The sequence below is a fragment of the Pituophis catenifer genome, unplaced genomic scaffold (genome assembly GCF_029215685.1).
Source record: "Pituophis catenifer annectens isolate HBS135680 unplaced genomic scaffold, rPitCat1.0.hap2 SCAF_15, whole genome shotgun sequence".
NCBI classification, from domain to species: Eukaryota; Metazoa; Chordata; class Lepidosauria; order Squamata; family Colubridae; genus Pituophis; species Pituophis catenifer.
This window is the reverse complement of record NW_027256895.1, coordinates 2982502-3003046: the sequence shown is the minus strand read 5'-3', so window position 1 is coordinate 3003046 and position 20545 is coordinate 2982502. Positions and strand designations below refer to the sequence as shown.

General features: G+C 48.0%; 1 protein-coding gene across 1 annotated transcript; it reads right to left on the bottom strand.

Moving 5' to 3' along the window:
- Positions 1-4777: 4777 nt before the first annotated feature.
- On the bottom strand, positions 4778-20492 carry AURKB (aurora kinase B). Its single transcript, XM_070954284.1, has 9 exons — positions 20425-20492; positions 17666-17892; positions 16062-16218; positions 12613-12676; positions 11941-12138; positions 10484-10622; positions 8957-9105; positions 8139-8313; positions 4778-5359 (listed from the first exon to the last, which is right to left on the bottom strand). Exons 2-9 carry the CDS (start codon positions 17711-17713, stop codon positions 5183-5185), a joined length of 1107 nt encoding a protein of 368 aa, XP_070810385.1. The 5' UTR covers positions 17714-17892; positions 20425-20492; the 3' UTR covers positions 4778-5182.
- Positions 20493-20545: the final 53 nt, after the last annotated feature.

The window sequence follows — 20545 nt, the reverse complement described above, 5'->3', positions numbered from 1 at the left end:
TCTTGGTCGGCCTCTTTTTTTCCTCACAGGGCTCTGTGAGGAGAAAAACCCAATCCAATCCAATCCATCAGAATAGAGCTGGAAGGGGACCTCAGAGGTCTTCTAGTCCAACCCCTTGCTCAACCCTATACCGTTTCAGACAACTGTCCAGTCTCTTCTTTAAAAAAAAAAAAAAAAAACACCTCCCTAACATTTCAATAAAAATCAACTCAAAGCACGACTCCCCACCCCAAGTGGGGGGGGGGGGAAACAAGATTCAAATATGAGGTCTTGAAGTCATAACTTTCATCTTTTAAACGAGCCCCGTAATCCCTTGCGAGGTGGGGGAGTTTCTGGGCCACGGAATGGAGCTGAGTGTTTTCCTGGCCGGATGCCCTTCCCTGTCGCCAGTGCGGAGTTTTATGTTCAGCAGATATATTCTCCGTAATATTGAGAACGCGGAGTTACGTTCAGCAGATATATTCTCCGTAATATTGAGAACGCGGAGTTATATTCAGCAGATATTTTCTCAGTAATATTGAGAACGCGGAGTTATATTCAGCAGATATATTCTCAGTAATATTGAGAATGCAGAGTACATTCAGCGAATATATTCTCAATATTGAGAATGCGGAGTTATGTTCAGCAGATATATTCTCAATATTGAGAATGCGGAGTTATATTCAGCAGATATATTCTCGGTAATATTGAGAATGCAGAGTACATTCAGCGAATATATTCTCAATATTGAGAATGCGGAGTTATGTTCAGCAGATATATTCTCAATATTGAGAATGCGGAGTTATATTCAGCAGATATATTCTCGGTAATATTGAGAATGCAGAGTACATTCAGCGAATATATTCTCAATATTGGGAATGCGGAGTTATGTTCAGCAGATATATTCTCAATATTGAGAATGCGGAGTTATATTCAGCAGATATATTCTCCGTAATATTGAGAATGCAGAGTATATTCAGCAGATATATTCTCAGTAATATTGAGAACGTGGAGTTATATTCAGCAGATATAATCTCAGTAATATTGAGAATGCGCAGTTATATTCAGCAGATATATTCTCAGCTTTGGCCCAGAGAGAGAAATATCTGCCTCTACCTAGGATTGAACTCACAGCCCCGATTGTAAAGTGACAGCTCTATATACGGGTAGTCCCTTGATATATTCTCATTGCGCTCAGAGAGAGAAATATCTGCCTCTACCTAGGATTGAACTCACGGCCTCCTGATGGTAAGGGGAGAGCTTCACCTCTAGGCCACCACATCATTCTTGAAGTCATAACCTTGAAGACCCCAAATTGGGGCGTTTTGACCCACCTGACTGGAATAAATGGGGTTGGCCTGGCTTCGCACAAACCAGCTATCCTGGCTTTTGGAGACCAAGCGGTTGGGGGTTTAGTCCCGACTAAAATTCAACTAAACATAAGTGCCAAGCTAAGCAGAATTGAAGGCTGGGCAATGTCAAGTTGGCACCTGGGGGATTTCATACCCCATCATCCCCAGCCGGCTTTATGGGGCGGATGGAGTCAATGGCGCGAAGAGTACCAGGTTGCAAAAAAGGCAAAAGGTGTTAGCTATATTTCCACATAAGACACACAAGTGAGACAACCAACACATTTTAGCCTGGCATGTGCCAACCTGGTTTGCTTCCGATCTTGGGTATACCCTGCCCCCACCTAGGAAACTGGGGTTTTTTTTCCCAATACACTTTATTAAGCTTTTATTACATTAAAAACATAAAAAAATATTTCACTCAACAACAGCTATTTGTGTTTTTCTTGTGATGATAATTCGTGCATTATTTACAAAAATTAAATTGTGCGTATTTACATTCTTATTTTATCTATTACTTATACTTAATAACTATCTCTCTTTAATTTATCTCTGTTCTATCCAGTTATACCACTGTCCCACACATTGTAAAATATCGATGCCTCTTTATCTGTTAGACTCAGCGTTAATTTGTCCATTTCTGCGCAATTCATGACCTTTTGTACGACCAGTTTCTCTGCTGGTGTGCGTGGCTGTTTCCAACATTGAGCGCAGGCAATCCTGGCAGCGGTTAATATGTGTAGTACTAGATATTTTGTGCCCTTCACATTTTTATTTTTTGGGGGGGAAGATCCCCAATAGGAAGAGTTCCGGTTCTAAGTCTAATTGTTCGTTAGTAATTTCCTGTAGCCAATCTTTAACTTTTAGCCAATATTTTCGAGCCTCAGGACAGGACCACCACATATGGTAGTATGTTCCCTTTTTCTTTTTACATTTAGGAAACTGGGTTTATTGAATAAACCACCATTACTTAGAAACAAGCATAGAACTATGAAAGCTCAGAAATAAGGTTTTATATTTTATAGGCAGGGAAAGATGCCGGGGGGCGGGGTGAAGTGACTTACAACCAGTCCTCGCACTTACGACCGTCATCATAGCTCTGTGGTCACATGATCAAGACTTGGATTAATACGTAACAATTGAATTCTACCGAGTCCTCGGATCACCATTTGCAGGGCAGCTTCCAACATGCAAAGTCAATGGACAACTCTGGATTCCTTTAATGACACGATGCGTTTAATGGCGGTGATTCAACCACCATGGCAAAAAAAGGTCATGAAATTGGCCATGACGCACGGAAACTTGGTCTGCAACATAAGTTCTTGTCCCAGTCGTGATTGTGAGTCAACCTGTACAGTGTATTATTTGCAAACTACATAAAATGACAGCAATAAGGTTTTTTTGGGCACTGCGTAGCTGTTGTGAGCTGCTGGTTGATAAATAGAATTTAACCAAAAAAAGCATCTCGGTCCTTTAAAGGGCTTGAATTCCAGTCGTAATTTTAAAGAAACGTGGATGCAAAAAACTCAACAAATATCGAGGCAAACGTTGAAACATTTAAATATTTATCTCGTGCTCACACCGGTGCACAAAATAGCCAAAAGCAAATTTCACAGCAAAAAAAAGCCCAAAATTACATTCCAGAGTGGCTAAAGCAGGATGGGATGGCTGCTGTGAACATAAATATTTATTTATCTTTATTTCTATCTTGCTTTTATTTTTACAAATTACTCAAGGCAGGAAACGTATCCAATGCACCTTCCTAATTTTTTTTAAATTAATAAGTACAATATTAAAAGAGATGCAACCGGCAAACCTAAAGGGAACCAATCTCTATTAAAACCATCTTAAGGAGGTATCAAAATAGTCCTCAACATATGACTACAATTGAGCCCAACCTTTCTGTTGCTAAGCAAGACGTTAAATGAGTTTTGCCCCATTTTTTTTTACCGTTCTTGCCATTGTTGTTAAGTGAATTCACTGCACTTGTTAAGTTGGTAAGATGGCGCTTAAACAAATCTGTCTTTCCCCCATCGCCTTTGCTTGTCAGACGGTCACAAAAAGAGGATCACACAACCCCGGGACATTACGACCGTCATAAATATCAATCGGCTGCCAAGCACCTGATTTCGATCACGTGATCACAGGGGGTGCTGCAACCTTCGTGTCGAAAACGGTCATAAAATCACTTTTTTTCAGTGACGTTGCGTCTTTCAACGGTCGCTAAATGGAAGATTGTAAGTTAAAGACTACGGTACTTTACCGTTGTAACTTCGAACCGTGATTAAACAAATGGTTGTAATTCGAGGACCAGCTGCAATTCCTATTTCTTGTTTTATCCCTTTCAACGGTTAACCAAAACGTCATGCCAATCCAGGCAATTTCCACGTTCGCTGGTTCTTGGAACATCAGCACAACTTCCAGAAATACCGTACTTTTCGGAGTATAAGATGCACTCCCCTCCCCCAAAAGCGGGTGAAAATTGTGGTGCGTTTTATGCACCGAATGTTGCAGAAGCCCCGGCTACCCGCCGGCCCCCACCACTGGCTGTTTTTGGCCTCCGCGTCGGTGGTGGGTTGCTCCCGGTTCGGTCCGGTTCTTGTGAACTGCAAGTAAAAGTGGTGGGAGACTCCGCCCACCCAGCAGGATGTCATCATGTATGATCTGCACATGTGCAGAAGTGCGTGCACTCCCATTGTAAACAGGTAGTAAAGGTAAGTGGAACCCACCCCCTGCTCCGCGCGTCACATTTTTGGCCTCCGCACGTCACATTTTCATCCGGTTCCAGACGGCGGGGATCGGTGGCGGTGAATGGGCTGTGGTGGCAGTGAATGGGCCGCGGCAGCAGCAAACAGGTCGCAGCAAACGAGCTGCGACGGCGGTAAACGGGCCACAGCGAATGGACAAAGACAGATTTTTTTTCCTTGTTTTCCTCCCCCAAAAAGGTAGCTGCGTGTCAAGTTTCGAGGTCGTCTCAAATAAATTGCATTTCAAACAAAGTCTTTGAAGAAAAACTCCTATTTATTAAGCACGACATTCAAAGCACGACTCATCGTAGCCAACACTGACTTCCAGACCCAAAACCCTCCCTTTCCGTTCCCCACTCCCCTGCACTCATTGCCCATCTTCCAAGTCACTCTACTCCTAATCTACTGCTCCAGCTCAAAGGAATTTCCCCCCTCCCATCCCATCTCCTAGGGGATATAAGTAGGTGAAAAGTCAAACGTTCCTTTCCAGACGCCTCCGCTCCTCCTTATGTCAGCACTGGAGTAAATGCAGCTTGAAGTGCTGACATGCGTCTTATACTCCGGTGCATCTTTTAGTCCGAAAAATACGGTAGATATTAGGAGAAAAACAACTAAAAAGTCCAAAAGCAGCCAAGTCTGAAAGAAAAATTTTATTAAACTTACAACAGTTCCCTAAAAAATATATACACAAAGATTGGGCATACCGTTTTGGGGAATAGTTGGCTTATTCCTTTTTTTAAAAAAAGAGAGAGACCCAAGGATCAAGATTTGCAAGAAGCTGCACAAGTGGCAGATCTGGGATGATCCCAAAAGAGATGATCAGCCAAGGTCAAAACATCAAAGGAGGATTCCTATGTCCAGGAACAGCTGCCCGTCCAGGTGACGGCGGCCATACTCGTCATTTCCCAAGCTCTCCAAAATGAGATCCGTGTCTGTATCAGCTCGTCGAGTACAAATCTTGGGGTGCAAGGATGTTTCCAATCCAGAAAAAGACGTCCTTCCCCCCAAACCCTGCGATAACGCCCTCTCACCCCCCAAAAAAACCCTTAGCAGCCCCATCCATTGGGGACGTCGTACAGCTGGGCATCCAAGTCCCTCCTGGCAAAGTTAGTTCGGGGACACGGGGTTGAAGACCGGGGGTAGCACCCGCTTGGAGTGGGCTTTCACCCAAGGGTGCTCCATCACAGCTTGCAGCGGGATACGCTCGGATGGGTTGTGACGCAGCAGCTTCGCAATCAAATCCCGGGCGCCTTCGGTCACAAAGGGGGGGAACCGGAGATCTACCTGTTAGGAAAGGAAACGGAGCCAAGGTGAGCACACAACCGCACCAGGAAGGCACGGAGAAGTTTAGCAAACACTCGCAAAACTTGTTTCAGCCTAGCGACTTGTTTTAGTCGGCAACCCGTGGCTCTGGAGCCGCATGTGGCTCTTTCATCCCTCTGTTGCAGCTCCCCGTCGCTCAAAATATGTCTCACAACCGCCAATGTGCGACACCCACCGGCACGCAATTTATTGAGCTTTTCGACTCCCGGTAGGTTTTGTGGCTCCCGGTGTTTTCTTTTTTTGTGGGAAACGGATCCAAATGGCTCTTTGGAGTGTTTAAGGTTGCCGACCCCTGGCCTAGCAGGTTGGACTGAATCCTAGGCATCGTGGCTAGTTCAAGAGCAGAAAACTGGGTTATCCGATCAACACAGGTAGTCCGTGACGTACGACCACAATTGAGCCCAAAATTTCAGTTGCTAAGTGAGACATTCATTGAGTGAGCTTTGCTCCGTTTTACCACCTTTCTCGCCAGCGTTATTAAGCGAATCACCGCAGTTGTTGAGCTAGCAACAGGGGTGTTAAGCGAATCTGGCTTGCCCATCGGTTTTGCTGGTCAGAAGTTCGCAAACGGGGATCACGCAACGCAGGGACATTCTCCTCCAAGAAGCTTCTTCAAGCTCTGACTTGAAGGGAAGGGAAGGATTGATACGCCTTGCAGACAGCTGGTCGTTTGAATCCTTTTTAGGGAGCCGTTGAGGCTACTTGGAGGTTTGTCTTGTGTCCTCGGGGTGCACCTCGGGGTGCGAATGGGCGTGGAGCCTTCTTGGAGCTGCTGAAAGGACCGCGTTATGGAGCTGTGCTTTTTACAGGATGTTGTTGTGGTCCGCCAGCAGCCTGCGGAGCTGGCCGCGGAGTCGGACAGTGAGGAGTCTGAGGAGGAACATGGGCCAGTCCTGGAGTCTGGGGAAGGCTCGGACGGGGGCTCTGTGTCGGAGGCAGAGATGGGACCAGGACCATCTGGGAGTGATGCGTGGACTCCAGAGCCCCCAGAGTCGGACAGCAGAGAGGCAGAGGAACAGGAGGAGCCTGTTCCTAGTGCACGCATGCGCAGAGCTGCCAGAAGGCAAGAGCAGCTAAAGCAAAAGGGACGACTCAGGAGTAAGGCCTGGAGATGATTGGCCCTTCCCAGAAGGCTTAAAAGGGGAGCAAAGGCACGTGGGCTCTTTGCAGGAAAGCAACATTGTTAATTCTGTTCCCAGTCGGCATCTCTGTTTGATTCTGGACTCCGTGTGGCTTTGCCAAGTAGGTCTTCGGCAGCGTGTCAGGGGAGATAAAGGTGGGTGATTATCCCGAAGGATTTCTCCCGAAGGACTTTTTGCAACTAATTGGGACTCAGCTGTGAATGAACGTAATTCACAGCTGTTGCCATAAAAGAGGTTTTTGGGACTACTCGTGGGTTTTAATGACTCAGGAAGCCTAGGTCACAACAGATGTTTTCCGCCCTGTTGAACACAGCTGCAGGCATCTCATCCCCACAGACAAACCTCCAAGTGGCCTCAACGACTCTCTAAAACAGGGGTGTCAAAGCCCGCAGGGTGCTTAGATCCGACCTAAGGGGCAGCCCTGGAAACAGCGAAGGACCGGCCCACAGTGCCAGGGCTGCGTTTTTAGTTGTGATGGCCTCCTGCAGCCTTCTGCCAACAAAAATGGAGCTGGGGGGGGGGGAACGAGTGCCTCCCCCCCCGGCGCTCCATTTTTGATGGCGGAGGGCTAGCCAAACAAAACAAAAGAAGAAATGTTTCCCCTTTTGCATTTGAGCATCCAAGACGGGATAGGAAAGGAGAAAGAGGAAAGGCAATGAGAAAGAAAAAGAAGGAAAGAGAGCAAGGAAGGAAAAAGACAGAAAGAGTTGGGAAGGAAGAAGAAAGGAGAATGAAGAGGGAAGGAAAAAGAAGGGAGGGAGGGAGGAAAGGAAAAAAAGGAATAGAGGAAGGCAGGATTTGAGGAAGGCAGGAGGAATTGAAAAAGGGAGAGGGAGGAAGAAGGAAGGGATTAAAAGAGGAAGGAAGGGATTGAGGAAGGAGGAAGGGATTGAAAAAGGAGGAAGAGATTGAGGAAGGAAGGAGGGAGGGAGGGAGGGAGGGGAGGAAGGAAGGAAGAGATTAAAGGAGGAGGAAAGAAGGAAGGAAAGGATTGAGGAAGGAAGGAGGGGGAGGAAAGAAGGAAGGGATTGAGGAAGGAGGGATTAAAAGGAGGGAGGAAGAGATTGAGGAAGGAAGGAGGGAGAGGAAGGAAGAAATTAAGGAAGGAGGAAAGAAGGAAGGAAGGGATTGAGGAAGGAGGGAAAGATTAAAAGTAGGGAGGAAGGAAGAGATTGAGGAAAGAAGGAAGGATATAATAGGGAGGGAGCGTCTGAGGGAAGTCCTGCCTTAGCACTTTGCCTCCATTTGTGACCCCCCCCCCCAACACGAGTGATGATGAGCTGTCCACGCCCTTCCCCTCCCCAGATCAAACACAACCCTGATGTGTCCCTCAATAAAATCGGGTTTGACACCCTTGCTCTAAAAGGCTGCAAATGACCAGCTGTCTGCAAGGAGTATCAACCCTTCCATTCCCCACCATTCAGCTAGAGCTGAAGAAGTTTCTCGGAGGAGAAGCGAAACCTCTTCAAGGAAAAACTAGCATGTCCAGTTGCCTCCTGAGGAAAAAAAAAAAGCACATTTGGGACAACCACCACCTGGATGATCTCCGTCTTGAATTAAACTAATTTTGGGCAGGACGTAATCCAGGCCAGGCTCACCGACACGATCCGTCGATACGTCTCCGAGTGGCATTCGCTCTCGAAGGGCGGGTTCCCCACCAGGAACTCGTAGCACAGGATCCCGATGCACCAGAGATCCACTTTCTCGTTGTGGGCTTTGCCTTCGATCATCTCGGGGGGCAGGTAATCCAGAGTGCCGCACATGGTCTTCCTCCTTGAGGAACAATTGAGGGGAGAGGGGAGAAAAAAAAGAAGATGGAGACCCCGATAAAAGCCCAGCGTTGTGAAATGCCCACCCCTGTTGTGGCCCGCCAGCGGCCAGCGTATCTGACAACAGATTCGGACCGTGAGGAGGTTAGGGAGGAATAGTCCTGGAGACTGGGGAAGGCTCTGCGTCGGAGGCAGAGGGGGCCAGGGTCGGATGCCAGTTATCAGCTGCCTTCGGAGTCGGACATCAGTGGGGCAGAAGAACAACTGGAGCCTGTTCCCAGTATGCGCATGCGCAGAATTGCCAGACGAAAGGAACAGCTAAAGAACAAAGGTCGACTCAGGAGTAAAGCCACAGGTGGATGCTGAATTCCCCCTATTCCCAGAGGGAATAAAAAAGGAGCGACTGGGGAGTGGAGTTTGCAGGAGACAATTAGTTCATTCCTGCATTCTTGCCAGGCATGGCGGCGTCTGAAAGATATCAACGTGGCCACTCTCCAAGCTTGATAAAGGTCGGTAATTGTGAACGATCTTGAAAGACTGTGGGAGAGGAAAGATTTGGCTGGAGAGGAATTAACTGTTGATGAAATAAAAGGGGTTTATCGGGACGAGGACCCGGCTTCCAAAGCCAAGGGGAGCGAATGACCCACCTGAGCGAGGGGGCGTGTACCGACCAGCCGAAGTCGGCAATCTTCAGCTCCCCCTTCAACCCCATCAGCAGGTTCTCGGGTTTGATGTCCCGGTGGATCACCTTCTTATTGTGACAGTACAGGAGGGCATCGGCCAACTCTTCCATGAACTGCAGAAGACAGGCGACAAAAGGGGGTTGGGAGGAGTTGGTAATGCCACCCACTACGAGAGGCCCGAGCCACCCCAAATGCCCGTTTGGTGCACGAAGGAAGGGGAGAGAGGCTGGCCCAAACCCACTAGGCCTCAAGAGAAAACCTGAACTTATAAAATTATTGTGGGGTCCTGGGTGCTCTCTGAACTGGGTTGTTTTCTTGCAGGTGTCGTTGCGTGGCCCAGCGACGTAACGCCATCAGTGCTAGAAGGGAGTGGGGTTCGTGGAGAAGGAGGAGGAAGAGAAGAATTGTGGGTCCCTGGGTGCTCTCTCAGCTTTGTGATTTCCTTGCAGGTGTCTCGTGAGCCAACTAGGTAACACCATCAGTGCTAGAAAGGAGTGGGGTTTGCCGTCTCTTTACGGGAGAGGGTTCTTGGTGTTGCCTTGATTAGATTGTTATCCAGTGTTAGCATCTTTGTCTGAGTGGATAGCCTCCCAATTGGGGAATTGTTTACTTGATTGTCGGTCCAGTATTAATCCCTGCTTATCTGGGTGTTGATGGCTGGCAAGCTTTTGTGGTCTTTGCCTGCTTTACACGGTAGGTAGATGTTGCTTATCTCTATGTGCCCGTTGATGGCTGATTTGTCCGAGAGCCAGAGATTATCTACCATTTTTCCGGGAACTGTCTACGATTTTTGGACTTGGCTTGGCCTAGCATGCTCTAACAGTAACAGAGTTGGAAGGGACCTTGGAGGTCATCTAGTCCAAACCCCTGCTCACACAGGAAACCTGTACTAGCGATTCGAACCGCCGAGTTTTTTGATCGACAAGCTCAGCGTCTTAGCCACTGAGCCACCAAGTAGAGGAGGTGCTCACCCTCCGCAAATTGAAACTATGGTCTCTCCACGTATTGTGAAATTAGCAAATGCCGAATTAAGGCACAACAAGGGGAGGGCAAGCAACTATACAGTATATAAACAGGGAAAAAAGCCCACACTCCCTGACATGGATGATGTAACCTATTGAGATCATGAAACATCTCCCAAGAAAATCACCAAGCTCAGAGTGCCCCAAGGATGCCACAGTTCTCCTCCTCCCCCTCCCCACCAACCCCACTCCCTCCTAGCACTGATTCCATTCCCTAGTTGGGTCTTGAGACGCCTGCAAAAAAACACCCACCTCAGAGAGCACCAAGGACCCCACAGTCCGATCCTGAGCCACGAAGATTCTCTTTTTAAATAAATTATTAAAAGACAGAGCTCCAGGTCTGCTGCCCCCCCCCCCCGTGAACCCGAAGTTGCGAAGTTTGAAAGAGGAGACCCAAAAACCGCCCACGTTTTCCCCCATCGAAGAACAAAGACTCCCCAAGTTTCCAGTCCTCAAGAGGATGGCTGACCGTGGCCGTTCTTTGCTCATCGAAGCGCTGGTATTTCTGCAGCTCCTTGAAGAGCTCCCCCCGAGGGGCGTATTCAAGGATCAGGTAGACTCGCTTCTTGTCGTGGAAATAGTTGTAGAGGCGCAGAATGTTGGGGTGACTGCGGGAAGGGGAGACACGTTAAATGGCAACTCCAGGAATTTTTTTTTTTTTTAAAAAACCCACTTTCTCCATCTTCCCCACCACCACCTTAACGCTACACGAACCCTGTAATCTCAGGCAGGGTAACCTTCCGAGCGCTCGGGGACTACACAGGTAATCGAGTTACGACCGTAATGGAGCGTGCCCATCACTGCGATCGTCATAAACACGAGCCAGTTGCCAAGTGTGTTTCGATCACATGACCGGCAGCGGCCGTACAGGTGATAAAACAGTCGTAAGTCACATCGTTCGGTGCCGTTGTCACGTCAAACGGGTCACTAAACGAACTGTTAAGAGGGGTGCGGTGGCCTAGAGGCGGAGCTCTCGCCTCCCAATCGGGAGGCCGCGAGTTCGATCCTAGGGAGAGGCAGATAGTTCTCTCTCTGGGCACGATGAGAACGTATCTGCTGAACAAAACTCCGCATTGGTGACAGGAAAGGCATCCGGCCAGTAAAAAATTCTGCTAGCTCCATTCAATTGCCCAGACTCCACCCCGCAAGGGATTATGAGGTCGTTGAAAGATGATGATGATGACTAAATAAACTGTTGTTTTGGTGTAGTGGGAATGATGTGGTCACGAAGCTTGGTTGTAAGGCGAGGACTACTGAGAAGCCGCAAAAGGCTCGGCATGCTCCCAACTGTGACTCAAAGCCACTGGGACTCCGACTCCCGAGCCTGTCCTCATGGAGGAAGAGGACTCAGAAGGTGAGGGGGAGGAACTGACAAGGCCTCCCTCTCCAGGACCCTCCTCTCTGGCAATGCCTCAGGTTCCATCCGAAGGCCAGGAGGAAGGCATTTCGGAGCACCCATTGATAGCGATAATGATGAATCCTGGCTTGATCCCAGGCAGCGTCGGAGGGAGAAGCGTGCGCAGCAAAGGAAGAGGCATGGGAGGGCCAGGGATTGAGCTGAGTCACTGAGTCACTGAGCCACGCTCCACAAGGGATAAAAGGGGGCGTGTTTGCTCGGCAGGCTTTGTGACGGACAAAAGTTTAAACTCTAAAGAGTCGCATCATGAATCCTGCACTTCAGCTCAGATATATTTTAGACTAAACTCTTGTGGATAATTTGTCGCTCTGGAAACGGTCTTTTTGGGAGTACTAATTAGACTTGGCAGGCGTTTTACAGTTAGCTGCCAGAACTCTCGTCTGCCAGGAATTCTGGTCTGTTTATACAATAAATTATTGGCAGGCGTGTTTGATATTGCATTTGTCTGTGTGAGGACGGGGAACAGAACAGCCACCCCGCTGTAAAGACCCATACATATACAGCCGTACCTGAGATGACACTGGATCTCGATCTCCCTCCGCAGCTGGTGCTCCACCCCTTCCTTCTCCATCTGGGATTTGAAGAGCACCTTCAGCGCCACAATGAACTTGGAGGTCTTCTCCCGGGCCAGGTAAACGTTGCCAAATTTCCCTTTGCCCAGCGGCCTCCCGATCTCAAAATCGTCGATGGTGAAGATCCGACACGGCCTGACGTGGGGCAGAAGAGAATAAAGTCAGAGAAAAAAAAATATATAACTTTTTTTTTTTTGTTTAATGACCTCGTAATCCCTTGCGGGGTGGAGTCTGGGCAACTGAATGGAGCTGAGTGTTTACTGGCCGGATGCTTTTCCTGTTGCCAATGAGGAGTTTTGTTCAGCAGATATATTCTCATTGTGCGGAGAGATAGAAATATCCGCCTCTACCTAGGATCAAACTCGCAGCCTCCCAATTGTGAGGCGAGCACTCCACTTCTAGTCCACCGCACCACTCAAAAATTATACATATAAATATGTCAATGACTTTAAAGACCGCCAAGTTTGGTGGTCGTGGGAATGATGCCGTCAATAAATGGTCGTAAGGCGAGGAGTACTGATAAGCCGCGAAAGGCTCGGCCTGCTCCCAACCACAATCAAACGCCCACTCCACTTTTCCCATCGACTGGAAAAAAAAAGAAATACTCACTCTGGGCAGTCCTGCAAGGCTGGTACGACGGAAGCGGGTTCGAGAGGCACCCTCCCTGCGATACCTAGAGAGCCGGAAAGCAAAACCGGACACAAAAAGAGTCCTTGACATGCGACCAAATCCAGAGCGGAATTTCTGTCGATAGGCAAGGCATTTGTTGAAGGGAGCCGCGCCCAATTTTACGGCCGTAGGATTTAAATAAATTGCTCGTACCCCTCCTCTTACCACAGTTCACTTAGGGACTTACAAGCGTTTTTCACAGTTACCTTCCCAGCATCCTCATGTGATCAAAATTCAGATGCTTGGGAACCGACTCACATTTATGACCGTCGCTGTGTCCCAAGGTCAGGTGATCCCCTTTTGCGAGCTTCGGACAAGCAAGGGGGAAGCCAGAGCCACTTAACAACCGGGTTGCTAACTTCTCAATTGCAGTGATTCACTTTGCAACCGTTGTAAAGTGAGCCAAAATTCATTGAACAACTGTCTCGCTTAACAACAGAAATGTGAGGCTCAATTGTGGCCATAGGTTGAGGACTACCTGTAAGGCAGCTGTGAAAGTGAAACACATGGTTGTTAAGCGAATCCTCTGTCAACGTTGATTGTTGGAAAGCAGCTGGGAAGGTCACAAAAGGAGATCATGAGACCTCCGGATGCTGCAACTGCCATAAGTACAAGACAGCGGCCAATCTTTTGAGAATTTATTGTGAGCATGCAGTGATGGTCGTAAGCCGCTTATTTCAATGCTGTTGTTACCTTGGAGAGTTGCCCAATTAATGTTTGCCGACGTACAACCACAACTGACCCCAAAATTTCTGTTGCTAAGCGAGACACTGGCTAAACGAGTCCCCCCTCCCTATTTTGCGACCTTTCTTGCCACAACAGTTAAGCAAATCGCTGCAGTTCTTTAAGTGAGTCACAGGGTTGTTAAGCGAATCCGGCTTCCCCATTGACTTGGCTCGTCAGGTCACAAAAGGGGATCACATGACCCCGAGACACTGCGACCGTCCTAAAATGAAGCATGCAAACCAGCATCTGCATTTCCTGCGTCGGATGAAGAGAGCACCTCTTACTCCCTTCTGTCCCGGTCACTTTTTACAGAGCCACGATTGGGAGCGTTTTTAACAAACTTCATCCCTGTTTGGTTTGGTGGCCGTAGTGCCTCAGATAGAAAGTCCCTACAGAGAGTGGTGAGGACAATGGAGAAGATTATAGAAAGCTCCCTTCCCGTTATTCAGGATGCTGCTTATAAGCGCTATGTACTTTAGAGCTCAAAGCATTGTTAGAGACCCGCCCACACCCAATTCACGTTGCTCCCCTCTGGGAGGGGGTTTCGAAGCTGTTACCAGATTCTGTAACAGCTTTGTTCCCGTCGCTTTTCTCGCCAAATACATGTATATATCCGAACTGGACTGTATTGTTTCTCTGTGTCAGATATATGTGGATATGTACATAATTTTGTATTTATTTATTTTGTCATGTTCCTTGTAACATATACACCGTGTAGAGACGCGGTGGCTCCGTGGCTAAGACGCTGAGCTTGTCGATCGAAAGGTCGGCAATTCAGCGGTTCGAATCCCGAGCGCCGCATAATGGGGTGAGCTCCCATTCCTTGTCCCAGCTTCTGCCAACCTAGCCGTTCGAAAGCACGTAAAAAAAAATGCAAGTAGAAAAATTTGGTGGGAAGGTAAACAGCGTGCCGTGTGCCTTTGGCATTGAGTCATGCCAGCCACATGACCACGGAGAACATCTTCGGACAGCGCTGGCTCTTCTTCGGCTTTGAAACGGAGATGAGCACCGCCCCTTAGAGTCGGGAACGACTAGCACAGATGTGGGAGGGGAACCTTGACCTTACACCTTGTGGTGTATATTGGAGGGGATGACCCTTTGAGAGCTGGAGAGGGCGAAAAACGGGCCTTCTGGTCCCATCAGAAGTCGGGAAACAGGCCGTTTCCGGCTTCCGGAGGGCCTCTTGGGGGGGTTGGGGAAGGCTGTTTTTGCCCTCCCCAGGCTCCAAGAAAGCCTCCAGAGCCTGGGGAGGCAAAAACCGGGCCTTCTGGTCCCACCAGAAGTCGGGAAACAGGCCGTTTCCGGCGACCGAAGGGCCTCTTGGGGGGTTGGGGAAGGCTGTTTTTGCCCTCCCCAGGCTCCAAGAAAGTCTCTGGAGCCTGGGGAGGGCGAAAAACCGGGCCTTCTGGTCCTATCAGAAGTCGGGAAACAGGTCGTTTCTGGCCTCCAGAGGGCCTCCGGGGGTTGGGGAAGGCCGTTTTCGCCCTCCTCAGGCTGCTAGAAAGCCTCTGGAGCCTGGGGAGGGCGAAAACCGGGCCTTCTGGTCCCATCAGAAGCCGGGAAACAGGTCGTTTCTGGCCTCCAGAGGGCCTCCGGGAGTTGGGGAAGGCCGTTTTCGCCCTCCTCGGGCTGCTAGAAAGCCTCTGGAGCCTGGGAAGGGCGAAAACCAGACCTTCTGGTCCTATCAGAAGTCGGGAAACAGGCCGTTTCCGGCTTCCGGAGGGCCTCTTGGGGGGTTGGGGAAGGCTGTTTTTGCCCTCCCCAGGCTCCAAGAAAGCCTCTGGAGCCTGGGGAGGCAAAAACCGGGCCTTCTGGTCCCACCAGAAGTCGGGAAACAGGCCGTTTCCGGCGACCGAAGGGCCTCTTGGGGGGTTGGGGAAGGCTGTTTTTGCCCTCCCCAGGCTCCAAGAAAGTCTCTGGAGCCTGGGGAGGGCGAAAACCGGGCCTTCTGGTCCTATCAGAAGTCGGGAAACAGGTCGTTTCTGGCCTCCAGAGGGCCTCCGGGGGTTGGGGAAGGCCGTTTTCCGCCCTCCTCAGGCTGCTAGAAAGCCTCTGGAGCCTGGGGAGGGCGAAAACCGGGCCTTCTGGTCCCATCAGAAGCCGGGAAACAGGTCGTTTCTGGCCTCCAGAGGGCCTCCGGGAGTTGGGGAAGGCCGTTTTCGCCCTCCTCAGGCTGCTAGAAAGCCTCTGGAGCCTGGGAAGGGCGAAAACCAGACCTTCTGGTCCTATCAGAAGTCGGGAAACAGGCCGTTTCCGGCTTCCGGAGGGCCTCTTGGGGGGTTGGGGAAGGCTGTTTTTGCCCTCCCCAGGCTCCAAGAAAGCCTCTGGAGCCTGGGGAGGGCGAAAACCGGGCCTTCTGGTCCCACCAGAAGTCGAGAAACAGGCCATTTCCAACTTCTGGAGGGCCTCTTGTGGGTTGGGGAAGGCTGTTTTTGCCCTCCCCAGGCTCCAAGAAAGCCTCTGGAGCCTGGGGAGGACGAAAAACGGGCCTTCTGGTCCCACCAGATGGATGGAGACCCACAACTTCTGGTGGCAAGCTGTTCCACTGGTCGATCGTCCTCACCGTTAGGAAGTTCCTCCTTGATTCCAGGTGGCTTCTCTCCTTGATTAGTCACTAAACGAATGCTTTTTTGTAAATCAAGGACTAATTTGGGAGATCTTACCTGGATTCTGGACGCCGGACACCGTTTTCATGGTGTGTTTGGTGCTGCTGGTGAGAGCTCTCTGGGCCAGGATTGAGCCAGAAGGCGTCGTGGATGGCGTGGTGGTATTCTTGTACGGGACGCGTTGAGGCCCGGGTGCTTGGCTGCTGGGGCGATACTGCGAGGGTGGAAAAGAGACCACACAGCGATAAATCGGTATTATTTTTTTTGTGCTTGGCAATGAATGGTCTCTAGGAAAAAAGGGATGGAGGGGAAAAGACATTTTCTCTCACAACGCAAAAAAAAGAATTCTAGTTAACCGAAGGTTTCTGTGCACAGGAGTCCTCGATTTACGATAATTCGTTTAGTGACCGTTCCGAGTTACGACACACACACAAAAAAGTGACTTACGAGCAGCCTCCATCACAGGAATTCCTTCTATCAACTACCGAATGTTAATTTTAAATAGGAATGAGCCGTTATGTCTTTTATTTCAAAAGAGGGCACATCCACCTACGAAATACTCCTGGTATTCTAACCCAGCTCTCCAAAAAAACGACAAACCCTCTAAAGTTAAAGATTCTTTTTATTAGGAGCAGCGGCAGCCCCGGCCAAAAGTTTCTCTCTCAACGCCGGCTAAAAAGTCTATCCGACGCATTGCCACAACTATTCATCTCCGCCCCCTGCCTTTTATCCCCAGAGCTAGGGTGGGGCTTCGATAGCAGCAGTGGCTTTTCCGTCTCGAGGACCGGCCCATAGATTTCCACTGCTCTTCTTTCCTCTCTGCCTTCTGCGCATCAAGCACTGGACCCAGCTTTTCCTCCTCTTCCTCATCAGCCACCTCCAGACCTGGGGGCTGTTGACTCTCCATCTGAGGGCTGACGGATGGCCCAGGCTCCGCCTCTCTCTCTCTCTCTCCCTCTGTCTCTCTCTCTCCCTGTCTCTCCCTCTCTGTCTCTCCCTCTCCCCCTGTCTGTCTCCCTCTCCCTCTGTCTCTCTCCCTCTCTTTCTCCGTCTCTCTCTCTCTCTCCCTCCCTCTCTCTCTCCCTCTCCCTCTGTCTCTCTCCCTCTCCCTCTGTCTCTCTCTCTTTCTCCGTCTCTCCCTCTCCCTCTCTCTCCTTCTTCCTCTCTCTCTCTCCCTGTCCCTCTCTCTCCCTCTTTCTCCGTCTCTCTCTCCCTCTCTCTCCCTCTGTCTCTCTTTCTCTCTCCCTCTCCTTCTGTCTCTCCCTCTCTCCCTCTGTCTCTCTCCTTCTTCCCCTCTCTCTCTCCCTGTCCCTCTCTCTCCCCCCTCTCTCTCTCCCTGTCCCTCTCCCTCTCTCTCTGTCTCTCTCCTTCTTCCTCTCTCTTCTTCCTCTCTCTCTCTCTCTCTCTCCCTGTCCCTCTCTCTCTGTCTCTCTCCTTCTTCCTCTCTCTCTCTCTCTCTCTCTCTCCCTCCCTCCCTCTCTCTCTCTCTCTCCCTCCCTCTCTCTCTCTCTCTCTCTCTGCGGCCAAGAGGCTGCAACGCCTGGATTACAACTTCCCATTTTGAGGAAGACTCGGATATCTCCACCTATTATGAAATCTGGGATTTGCACCCCCCCACCCACCCCACACATAATTTCTTGCAGACGCAGAGGAGAACTCACAGAGTAAAGGTTACTGTAGATGCTGCTAATATTTTCCTTGTTTGACATCCTGGGTGCTGACGATGCAACGTTTCCCTTCGTTCAAGGACGGGTCAGAGGGAGAAGATATTAAATACTCGGGAGGAATCTCCAGCGTAAAATCAGAAAATGCGTTCGCGATGAAGCCAGCTTCAGTATCCAGAGGTTGAGGGTAACTCTTCCGTTGGGTCGGATGCCAACACTAAAGACTGAATTACAAACAAATAATAATAATAACCACCGGAGAAATTCTGAAAAATAAATGAACGAATCAGTGGGGAAAAAGACACGTTTGAATCTTGAAAACTTTCCCAGTGAAACAGCTGCTCAAGAGGAAAATGTGTTAGACGGACGACCACAATTGAGCCCAAAAGGAGCCTTGGTAGTACAGTGGTCTAAAGCACCCTGTTATTAAGACCAGCTGCCAGCAATTACTGCAGGTTCAAATCTCACCAGGCTCAAGGTTGACTCAGCCTTCCATCCTTTCTAAGGTAGGTAAATTGAGGACCCAGTTTGTGGGGGCAATAAGCTGACTTTGTATAAATATACAAAAGGATGAAGGCTATTGCTTAACGCATTGTAAACCGCCCTGAGTCTCCGGAGAAGGGCGGCATATAAATCAAATATATATATATATATATATATACACATATATACATACAGTAGTATAAAACTTACATAAACATATATACATATATATATACATACATACAGTAGTGGCCAAAATTGTGGAAACCTTTTTGGGAAAAGTGTATTTTCTTAAAACTAACTAATAACACCGCTTTTTGGGGGGAGTAGTACCATACAATTATACTGTATATCAATGGAAAGATAATTTAATCAAGAACGTAATGCAATCACTTTGATGAAAGATACGTTGTTAGAATAGCAGTTACAGTATAAAGAAGAAAAGTGAAACATAGTAAAAATGAGATAAACAAAAATGATCACCATAGAAAAAACGAGATATACAAAAATGATCATCATGTCAGTTAATACCAGGGTGGATAAAAATCAATGTTTTTTTTTTAAAAAAAATATTTAAAAAATCAGATTTTTTTAATTTAAATCGGATTTTTTTGATTTAAATCGGATTTTTTTTATTTTTATCGAATTTATTTTCATAAAAAACTTTTGGGGTAAAAATCTATCGTAAGATAGTTTTCTATTTCAGATACATAAATAATTTAGTTTATTCAGCATGAAATGGAGCTTAGTTCTGTAGCAGGAGGCTGTATATTCTGCAACCCTGGGACTATCGGTGAGTCAACAGCGGGTCAAAGGAGTAGCAGAGGTGACAGTTGCTCTTTAAAAATTACGATTTAAATCGAGTTGATTTAAATCAAGCCTTTTTACTAGTGATTTAAATCGTGATTTAAATCGTGATTAAAAATCAACTCGATTTAAATCAAATCCACCCTGGTTAATGCTTCGTTGGGTAATCTTTAGCATGAATTAGGGCCTTACAACGTCTTCCCATGGAGTGACCCCAGTCTTTTAATTCCGCCGCTGTTCTAATGTGAAACCAAGATCGAATGATGGCTTCTTATTAACTGGGTTTTTATCGCTGGGTCGCTTCCGACTAACCAGCTTTGGTTACCTCGTGTGGCCGTTCCCCATTTTATCTTTAGAAATAAGCAGGATAATTTAAGTTGTCCCAGGCCAGGCCAACCGTGGGAACTTTTTAAGACGGGTGGACTTCAACTCCCAGAATCCCCCAACCAGCCACGTGGCTGGCTGGAGGATTCTGGGAGTTGAAGTCCACCCGTCTTAAAAAGTTCCCACAGTTGGCTCAGTGGCTAAGACGGTGAGCTTGTCGATCAGAAAGGTCGGCAGTTCGAATCCCTAGTATAGGTCTGAGCAGGGGGTTGGACTAGATGACCTCCAAGATCCCTTCCAATTTTGTTGTTGTTGTTGTTATTATTATTATTATTATTATTATTGGTTAATCTTTAATGAGATTCACAGCCTTTGAGGCTGGTTAATAGCTCAGCAGCTCGAGTCCTAACCTATTATTATTATCATCATCATCATCATCATCAATTTTATTACTTTTCTCCCCTTTCTTTTAAATTTTTAAATTGAAATTTTAATTTGTTTTAAATTATTGGGATTTTTAATTGTCTTGGGCTAAATTATTTCATTTGGTTTTAATTATGTTTCTAACTTTTGTATTTCTGTATTTTATTCTGTGCCTGTTCACCGCCCTGAGTCCTTCGGGAGTAGGGCGGTATATAAATTTAATAAAACAATTAAAACAAAAACAAAAATTATTAATATTATTATCATTTATTATTATTATTATTATTATTATTATTATTATTATTATTGTTGTTGTTGTTGTTGTTGTTATTATTAATTTTTATTATTATTATTATTAATTTATTATTATGATTATTATGATTATTATGATTATTATGATTATTATCCATCTCCAGCGACCCCAAACGCCCCCAACCCTTCAGATGCACCTTCCCTGGCCGCCCAAGCGCCCCCCCCCCCCCGCCACCCAGCATAGTAGGGGATGATGGGATTGGTAGTCCAGCGCATTCGGAGGGCGGGTGGTTAGCAAGGGGAAAAGGCAGGTGGGGTGTTTCCGGGCTGTAACCGCTGGTATCACCCTCCATACCCGATCGACGCTCCCCATAGGCACTGGACTACAACTCCCATCCTCCACGGCCAAACCAATTCAATCAGCGCCCGAGCAATTGCTTTCGCGGAGTTTCCCCCGCATCTCTTACCGATTTCCCGGAGCCAAGAACCGCCGCCGGAGGCAGCCCGAGACCCGCCAGGCTTTCTTGTTTTTTCAAATATCCCTCCCGGAATCCTATTGGCTGCCGCAAAGCAAGACGTCATCCAACG

Bases quoted from the DNA above. Each gene is read 5' to 3' on its own strand.
- AURKB (XM_070954284.1), bottom strand. From the start codon at position 17,713: ATGTCAAACAAGGAAAATATTAGCAGCATCTACAGTAACCTTTACTCT. The intron at 12,677-16,061 runs GTAAGATCTCCC...CCGGCTCTCTAG, and splicing joins GTCCGGCGTCCAGAATCCAG to GTATCGCAGGGAGGGTGCCT. The intron at 8,314-8,956 runs GTGGGTCATTCG...TTGTTCCTCAAG, and splicing joins GTACACGCCCCCTCGCTCAG to GAGGAAGACCATGTGCGGCA.